This window comes from Aplysia californica, unplaced genomic scaffold (assembly GCF_000002075.1).
Source record: "Aplysia californica isolate F4 #8 unplaced genomic scaffold, AplCal3.0 scaffold00059, whole genome shotgun sequence".
Taxonomy (NCBI): domain Eukaryota; kingdom Metazoa; phylum Mollusca; class Gastropoda; order Aplysiida; family Aplysiidae; genus Aplysia; species Aplysia californica.
This window is the reverse complement of record NW_004797329.1, coordinates 1,629,456-1,639,553: the sequence shown is the minus strand read 5'-3', so window position 1 is coordinate 1,639,553 and position 10,098 is coordinate 1,629,456. Positions and strand designations below refer to the sequence as shown.

At 40.5% G+C, this 10,098-nt stretch overlaps 1 protein-coding gene across 1 annotated transcript in view; it reads left to right on the top strand.

Annotated features, from left to right (window-relative positions):
* LOC101845835 (neuronal acetylcholine receptor subunit beta-4) overlaps positions 1-9,548 on the top strand; it is a 15,589-nt gene extending 6,041 nt beyond the window's left edge. Inside the window, exons 4-6 of the mRNA XM_005093201.3 lie at positions 1,546-1,657; positions 4,238-4,471; positions 6,250-9,548. Of these exons, the coding sequence (XP_005093258.2) occupies positions 1,546-1,657; positions 4,238-4,471; positions 6,250-6,878 (975 nt within the window). The 3' untranslated portion in view covers positions 6,879-9,548. The remainder of the gene's footprint in view (positions 1-1,545; positions 1,658-4,237; positions 4,472-6,249) is intronic.
* Positions 9,549-10,098: the final 550 nt, after the last annotated feature.

The following is a 10,098-nucleotide window of genomic DNA, read 5'->3' as shown; positions in this document are numbered from 1 at the left end:
GAGAGAGAGAGAGAGAGAGAGAGACAGACAGACAGACAGACAGACAGACAGACAGACAGACAGACAGACAGACAGACGGACAGATAGACAGACAGACAGACAGACAGAACGATAGAGAAAGAGGGGGGGGGGCGATCCAGTGACAGAGAGAGTAAGAGAGATTGAATCTTCTTTAACGGCCACCTTTTAAAGACAATCACACATCACAGAACTAATGGAGAGCCACCATCTACCACAAAATAGAAAAGAAACCAAAAGAGTCAACCAAAACATCCCTCCCCACCTTTCTTTTAAAAAGCCAATCATTATAACATCTCAAGAGCACAAAATGTTCAGACTCAGTGACGCTGATGCTTGCATCACATCAAACAACCGACAGCTATTCAGATGACTGGATACACGTCTATACGGACGGCTCAGCATTCAAAGGCACAACCAAAGCCGGATATGGAATACTAATACAGTACCCAGATGGCAGTTCCAATGAGATCTCTGCAGCTTGTGGAGAGAAATGCAGCAACTACGATGCAGAAATGATGGCAATTGAAACAGCACTGTACCATCTCCGCACAGTTTTTGACACTCATCCTGGAAAAGCACAGAGTATTGTGATTTTCTCTGACTCACTATCAGTATTACAAGCCATAGAAAATGACCATCACCTAAACCAAGATTTGACCCATATACTGTTTGGATCCCATCATCTGATAACATTCTGTGGCATCAACCTAGTAATGCAGTGGGTCCCCGGACACTCAGACATACCTGGAAATGACAGAGCAGACACACTCGCCAAACGGGGATCTAGACAGGAACAACCCAACATTCCAACTTCATACAACACTGCAAAACAAATCTCAAAAGCAACAACAAACAAGATTTGATGAACAGATGGGCCCTGGGAAAGACAGGCAGAACAGTTTTCAAACATATGACCACAACAAAAGGGAATGACAATATCAACCGCCTTCAGAGAAAGAAACAGACCACGATCTTCCGCCTACGAACAGAACATATACAGCTCAACTTTCACTTGAACAGAATAAACCCGGAACTTCCCCCAATGTGTCCCTTGTGTGACTATGCATATGAGACTGTGGATCATCACCTGTTCCACTGTACAGCCCTAAATGACATCAGAGCTACCCTTCTCCCTCCGAGACCTAACATTGACAACACACTCTATGGAACATTACAGCAACTGCAGCAGACCTGCACTTATCACTACATGGCATTGGACAGAAGGGCGAGAGCCCAGCTGTTGCTAGATCGATAACAACAACAACAACAACAACAACAACAACAACAACAACAACAAAGACAATCACCTGCGCAAGTGGTCACTTCCAGCTTTCCCCTTGGCATCTTTAAGAAGACCATCGGGCTTAAATTACCAATAATTTTCTTCTTGACAAAGAGTGGTCTTCGCAGATGGGTTCGACTGTGTATCGGTTATAGAAACATGTATTCCTTATCAAAACACGCTTAAGCAAACACAGAGCTGTACTCCAAATGTATCTCTCTCTTGTATTACTCCTTTTTCAGCCTGGCTCTGAACTGGTCAGCCTGGACGCATGTATCCCCAACGGTGAGTGGGACATCAAGTCAGCTGTGGCCAGGCCATACTTCTACCCGTCCACATACAAGATTGGAACAGGTGTGTATCGAACAAAGAGGTTATAATATAGCTGAGCTCATGGAAGTGACGTCATATGTGTCAGACATGGAGGACTTCTTGCCCGAAACATGGCCGGCACCCCATCTCCCCCCCCCCCCTCCTCCAATTTGCATGACTAATCTCAGCCCCTACTCTACTCCCCACGAGCTCGGGTATATTAGATAACGCCCTGTCTTCACATTTCAGCCAACGCTTGTAGCTTTCCTCCCAAAACATCTACATGGAATTCGAAAGAACTCACCCGTCTGAGTTATTCTTTCCCTGAACTTTCAGCTGCCACGAGTGGGCACACGTTGCCCTCGTTCCCTTTCGTGGATGACGCCATTGCCAAGAGCTCTAGTGCTATGAATATACGTATTCTAACCTCTTTGGGTAGACATGGTATGGGTTTAACGCCCCTTTGAGCTTGAAAAGTTAGATAAAAGTCAGAACTTCTAAGGTAGGACAAAGCCAAATGGATGGAAGAGAATGCTGGACCCCAAAGAACTCAAGTTTAACAACATCACGTTTGGGATTTGAACCAAAGTCATCTGCACAATAGTCCCAACATCACATTAACTGAGTGAGCGCTGAGCTAATGGTGTACTGAATCTCATTAGTACTAGCTAGAAATAAGCTAACAAAGGGTTTATGGTGCTCGTAGAGTATTTAGAAACGTTCTGATGTGTTGAAAAGTGGGTTGTAAGGATAAATGTATTTGAAAAACCACATAACTTTAGACCATTGAAAGGAATAAAGGGAAGGGGGACTGAGGGTGGCAAAAACATTCACTTTGTTCAAAGAACTTCACCAGTTGATGCCCACGTTTTACATCGAGTGCACCTGTAATCTGGACACAATTCACACCACCAAAACTTCCCGAGCGGCTAATAGTGCTTGGTCTAAGCAGCCACAGACAAGCTAGCAGTATAGCTCAAGAACATTTACGTGCACTTTAAAAGAATAAATGTAAAGTTTTGGACAGCTTTTCTTCACCTCAAATTCCTCCGCTCTAACAAAAATAAAATACGTTTTAGTTGATTGGAACAGCACCTCGCTACACCAATGAGCTACGACAAATGCCTGAGTTGTCAAATTATTGTTGTGAGGCAGATTGGTGGAAACAGGCACTCGTCAAAATAATCAAAGTTAAGAAACTTGCATTTTTCCGCTGGTTTGTGAATTTTTATCAAATTTTTGTTTTGAGCTCAACACCTTTCATGCCAATTAAAGAACTCATTTCTGTGTGGATATTTCTGAAAATTGTTGATTAAATGCACAAAGAAGTAAATATTCAGTTACCATGGACTCTAAAGCTAAGGAAATAACTAATCTTTTGCGGCCATTTTCTCACTTATACTTATTTTAACTCTGAAAACAGGTGAGCCACACCTCCTTCATTCTCAAATATCTCGACTTGTATTAAAGATAAAGGGATATTGTTTTCATTCAAATAAAGACAAGTGAACAAACTCTAAGATGATACCAATTACTCTATGTGCCCAAAAATTGACGAGAGCCTGATTCCACCACGCTGCCTCACTTATAGTTTTGGGTAAAATAGAATACTGAAAACTGTTTGGCATTATGCATTTTTTTTTGCTTTAGGTCACAGTGGTTTCTTTTACCTAACTTTGAACTTTGTCCACGCATACGTCGTTTTCTGCTAAGCTGGTATGCTGTCGTGTGAAGAACGCCACTATAGGTCAATTTGAGTTCAGCGTAAGACTGACCAGTCCCCGTCGTTTTATGCAAGACAAATTCTGAAATTATGCAAACTGAGCCCAAAAATGTGAAATTATGCGATGCTGTTAATTTTAGCAAAGAATGAGGAAGGTAAATAATCAGAAATTATGCAAAAAATGATCAAATTTTGCTAAATTATTCAGGGTGCATAAAACCGCCGTGACAGACTAACTAATTGGTGGTTTTATTAAATAGATAAATAGATAAATAGTATAGTTGTAACTGCGAATGCCTTACGCTCCGTCGGCACAGTTTGGATTATTTAAGAGGCAAACTGCTTCGACTCTTGTCTTTCAGAGGATCAACCTTGGCTGACAGGGATATACAAATTCAATAAACAGACGGAAAAACTTGATTTTAAAGAATAAAATTAATAAAAGCTTTTATTGAAAGATCCAACACAGGTATCATACTTACATTTTTATACGAATGTGAAGGGTCCAACCTTTTTTTCTGTTTCTTTTTTAGTGAGAGTTTTACAGCTATTGCAACACAAATAGGTCATATGAATGCCGAAGGTAAGAGGTGTTACTAGAGATAACATACAAAGAAAAGACGGATGAAAGAAAAGAACAAATGATATAGTTTTTAATATATGAAGCTATTATTTGAAACATTTATTGAGTTATTATTCTTAACATTTATGAAGCTAGCATTTTAGATATGTATACGGCTATTATTATTAAGACTTATGGAGCTATTGTTTTTAACATTTAAATTTATGAAAGGTATTGTTAGTTGTAATGAAGTTGTTATTTTTAACATTTATGGTGCTAATATGTTTAACATTTATGGAGCTATTATCATTTGTAACTTATTATTCTGTTTCCCCAGCACACACTGGTGTGAAGTTCGTCATCGAACTGATGCGGAAACGGACCTTCTACGTGCTCAACACGATAGTCCCGGTGGTCATGTTGTCTCTTTTAAACGTGCTCGTCTTCTTGCTGCCGGCAAGCTCTGGGGAGAAGATGGCGTTGGCGGTGACGGTGCTTCTGTCGTTCACAGTGTACCTCAGCATTATAAGCGAGGTCATGCCCAAAACGTCCGAAAGTATCTCTATCCTAGGTGAGTGGACGAACTGATACGGTTAGACGTCGGTCTTATCGGTGGACTGACGTCAAATTCGTAGGTCCTGCCTCTTGAATAACTACCTATTGGTGTTGATAGCGGTTTTAAACCCCTACACTTTCTTTTTACTTTGAGGATTTAGCGCACCTTTATGGTCACTCCACAGGGGTGAGTGGTTGGCGGGTGGTCTGGTGGGGTTGCTCCTTCTTTCCTACAAAAAAATATATCGTCTCTTTCTCCCCTCCTTATTTTTTTGTGTGTGTTACTCTCTTGTGACACCTCTAATCTTCGGCACCTATGTGACCTTATTGTGTTGCCAGTGCCGTAAAACTCTTACTAAAACTAAAGGGTCACTCTCTTCCCATAAAACCATTTTCCCATTAGTATAACCTACGGTACGAGTAAAGTTTAGCACTTCGACCCCCCCCCCCCTCCTTTGCAAATTTCTATCGAGCATGATCTAATATACATATCCGGGGTCACCATGGGGGCTCACAGTTGGGGCCTCAGTGAGGTTATAGACATTTCTCCCAGTAACAAAGAACAGAGGGCTTATGACTCTTATGAGCGTCGTACTGCACGATTGTATGGTGGTTTATACATGTATTTTACTATTTAACTAATCTAAGTTCTGCTAAGTGTAAGACTCCGCGTGAGTATGCGTATGTTTGCGTTTGTATGTATGTGTTTGTCTGTATGTGTGTGTGTGTGTGTGTGTGCGTGTGTGTGTGTGTGTGTGTACGAGGTGAATCACCAAACCAATGTGCCAAGATCTGGACAATAAAGATTATCTTATCATATCTTATCCTATCTTATCTAAAACGCCATTTTGAAAAGTGAAATATGACGGAGTATTAGACAGAACATTTTGTATGTTTTTTAGTTTTGTTTTAGTAGAGGTTTTACGGCGCTCGCAACTACATAAGGTCACATGAGCGCCAAAGGGTGGATGTCAACAGAGAAGTCCTTACAGGGAATCAGCTTACTCTGCTCACCTCTCTAGCTTCAACATCACAAAGTCTGCTTCGACTATCAAGGTATCCCGGAAATCGCGGGTCACAAGAGTGTGACAAACATACAAAAGAAGAAGAGGAAAATGACGATAGTAAGGATTAGGAAAGAAAAAGCACCATTTCCTTGTTGCAGTTCAGGCAGTTATGAGCATGACATTGATGAATCAGCCCATTACAATTACAATTCTACTGTGCATAAGACCTCGAGATGTTAATGCCCCCCCCCCCCCTTTTGGGAATGGCTTTTTGTATGTACCTGACTATATGTGAGGCAGCGTGGTGAAATCAGGCTCTCGTCAATTTTTGGGCACATAGAGTTATTGGTATCATCTTAAAGCTTCTTCACTTGTCTTTGATTGGAATAAAAAATATCCGTTTATCTTAAATACAAATCGAGATATTTGAGAATGAAGGAGGTGAGGGTCACCTGTTTTCAGGGGAAAAATTAATGAGAAAATGGCCGCCAAAGATTAGTTATTTCTTTAGCTTAAGAGTCCTTGTTAACTGAAAATTCACATCTTTTGTCCCTTTAATCAACATTTTGCAGTAAAAGCCACACAGAAATGAGTTCTTTAATAGCCATAAAAGGTGTTGAGCCCCAAAACTAAAATTTTATAAAAATTCACAAACCTGCGGAAAAATGCAAGTTTCTTCACTTTGATTATTTTGACGAGCGCCTGATTTCACCACGATGCTTCACATATGTGCCCATGTTATTGTGTTGACTAATTGTTTCCTGTGCCTCTTTTTACTCTACCCCAGCCGTGTACTTGACGTCATTGCTGTCTCTAAGCACCATGTCCGTGCTATCATCTGGTGTGGTGATGAACATGATACATCAGGACACAGACAAACCTGTTCCCAGATTTCTACGTTGTCTCGTCTGCTGCCGACGGCGTCAAATCAGACGTCAACTCCGGAAGGGTAGTTTCCGGAAAAACCTACCACGCTTGCGCAGTGGAAGCACTCGTAATGATCGACGGTATTCTTCGCTACAAGCTGAAGGCCATCCGGAGGGGAGCAACGCCAATAGCTATTGGTCGTCCAACGGAGAGGCGGGAAGGCGGAGACACCCGGGCAACGAAGCCGAAGGTATGAGAGTATTTCCCAGCGAGTCTCACACCAAAAATAACTCCGACGGCCTTGAAGGCTCGCTCGACACGAGAGTAGACGAGAGAGCGCGAGACGACATCGAACTATCGCGGGGAGCTGCTGAAAGAGCGTCATTCTTAGAGCGGCGCAAAAGTGAGGACGAGGACAGTATTGATGACTGGTCCTTGATAACATGGACTGATGTAGGCAGCGCCGTGGATACTCTTCTGTTCTGGGTGTTCTTGGGGATCACTGTGACCTCCACCACCATTGTGTTAGTCTTGTTTTCTTTGCACTGATACAACAAACACGCCCACCATGCTGTTGTTAGGCGGTGGTTCTTGTTCGGAGAAAAGAAAAGAAAACGTCATCTTCCTCAACCGTGTTTTGAAATATGTGTCTCAATGACATGCAAAACAAGACGCAACATTATCAAAACTTTTGACAGGAATACATTATTTTCCTCTGGTCGCCGAAGAACAACGTCCCGATTTTGAGCTTGGGTTGGCGTCTCTTTGTCAAGTACTCGCCCCCAGTTCAGAATGACATCCGACCTACGTGAAGCGGCGTTAAAAATGAAGCTATATTCACTCACCATCAGACCTCTGTGGCAGACAATCCGGTGCGGCAGAATTTTACAATATGTGTGGCTATTCACGGTATGGCCAACCGGCTAACTCTGACCATGAAGTTGAGAAAAACATTCGGTGAAATTGTGAATGAGCACGTATGTTGTTTGCAAAGGTTCCCGGACTTGCATAATATGACGAATTTAACTACCGAAATACTCTTTGCAAAGACCATCCGTGGTAACACATTGTGTCTATGTTGGTTAAAAGTAATTCAATGTACATTCAACTGTTTGATTGTTATACAATTTCCAGATTAGAGTGGTGTATGTCATATTTGATAATACAGACATACAATATGCTGAATAATACTGTTGTGATGTATTTGCATTGTACTAACATTCTAATAAAAATAGTGACAATTTCTGTAGCGCCCACTTCTGTACAATACAGCTATAGGTGCTTTGCAATACCCTCATCTCAACTCACAATACACGTGAATGAACATGACAATGTATTTCACATGCTTATTAAATTATCGCCGATACATAAGCAAACATTCATACTATCACAACACAATCAATGACATCATGAACATCACATTGGCAGAATTGCACATATGAGCAAGATTTTGTTGCCATGTGTATGGCATGGTAGCTACTGTTTGGTTTTCCAGACTGCTGTGAAGTGAAAGCGTAGCACAGGAAAGTAGGTTAAATTATGCGATGGACTCACACACACGACGGACAACGGATGAATAGTGTCAACATTTGAGTGTGCGGTACGAACTTTAGGAACTCAATAAAACACTCGTTTGCCATGGCTGGAAGCTGATACTTATTATATTGTTATGTGACCCACGTTGTCGATATTCTGATCTCACATAAGTTGTGTTTCCACAAGTTAGTCTGGTCTAGAACGTCCTTATGCGTTCAGTTGCCCGAATCATTGGAGTGGAGTGATCTGTTTTGAAACGATAGTGATTTTCGTGATTCTTGGTCAGTGTATAAAGGCTCTTGTTGAACTGGCACTTGACACGGTTTGTCAGCCATGAACTTGCTTCTGCACGGCTTTTTTTTTTTCATTATGTACTTCAACGTGAATTTCTAAGAAAGCAGTTTTAATTATATTGTACATGTTATTACTTCTTTTATTTCGAAAGGTAATTTTCCTTACAAGAGAGATTGAAGTATTCACATTAGGCCCAGCGAAGTATGACGTCATTTTGTGGGGAGAAAAGCTCATTTGCATACTGCCAGCTGTGCGACCAATGAAAATGTCTTTATGTTCGTGTTGTTTAAGTGCTTTAACTGCAAAGAATTTCTGCATTTGGTTGGACAGGCACAGAGACGTAGAACAACGCCTATAGACGGTCTGCTATTCGGGAGTTATATTTTTATATGGAAATTTGACGACAGAGGAGCTTACATACTAAACTTATAGGGCTGAAGCTGAACAGTGAATTATACTAATATCATGCATGTACATGTAATTATACATTCATATGATGTCATGTTATCATTTCCAATCACATTGCACTGATCTCAAAGGAGCATATTTGAAACAGTTACAATTCATTCATTTCAGATCTCACAGTTCATACCATTGTCACTGCATTTCGATTGCAGGAGTTCACATATACAAGCCCAACATTCTTTGAAGCCTTGCTACTTGCCATTTGTCTGTTAGTTGCGATTCTAGTTTACTTGGATACAGTATCAAAAATAGTACTTTGAATGTCTTCAGGGCAATAAGACCCACACTTGTATCAAAAACAAAGCCACGTTCTACTTGGTTAAGATCTGTCTTGTTTTCACTAGCCTCAACGTATATCAACCCCAAAAGCTTTGCTTGAACCTCGTTTTAAGATTCATGAAATTCTTCCGAGACTTTTGTGACAAGATTCTTTTCGGTAATGCAAGTGGAGTCAACTTAAATGTCCTGTCAGCAAAGGTTGGCCGTTCCTGGATATGAAGTGAATCCAAAGAAAATCATATTACCAGATAAGATTTCCTTTGGGCGGTCGAACCCTTTTGGCAAAGCGTTATAATTCGAAATGGAGAAGACAGCCATGATGTGTTTGGAGACAGGATTAATGTCGAAGAAACATCTACTGCGACAACAATGTCGACACTGATATTATCGCTTTGTGCTATTTTGGTGCATAGTACTATATTGCTGATTATACAGATACTGGTTCTGTATGCATGTGTCTGTGTTCGTGTGTGTGTAAGGGGGGGGGGGGGAGGGGCGGAGGGGTGGCTGACTGGCTGTGGGTGTGTGTATGTGTGGTATATGAATTTGTCAAAGAGAGAATTGGTGACCGAGTGACAGAATGAGATTGACAAAGTGAGGTAGAGAGAGAGAGAGAGAGAGAGAGAGAGAGAGAGAGAGAGAGAGAGAGAAAGAGAGAGAGAGAGAGAGAGAGAGAGAGAGAGAGAGAGAGAGAGAGAGAGAGAGAGAGAGGGAGTATGGTTGTACTGTTATGTCTGTTGAAAGGATTATAGGAGTGTGCTTTTAATTTCATGGTGGATGTGAATAAAAAGAGATTTGCAAAAACAATAAGATAAATCACTGTTGCTGGCGGGTAAAACGGTGACATGTAGAAATGTGAAATGGTACAAATCAAGCGATGTCTGCTTGTGCTCTTGGTTTATTTTACCCTACCCTCCTTCCCTTCCTCCTTTTCTCTGTCCGTCTGCCTGTCTGTCTGACACTGTATTGGTGCATATATATATATATATATATATATATATATATATATATATATATATATATATATATATATATTATGAATATATATACATATATATATATATACTATATAATATATATATGTAAATATATATATGTATATATATAGATAGATATATATGTATATATATAAATATATATATATATATATATATATATATATAATATATATTTATATATATATTATATAGTATTA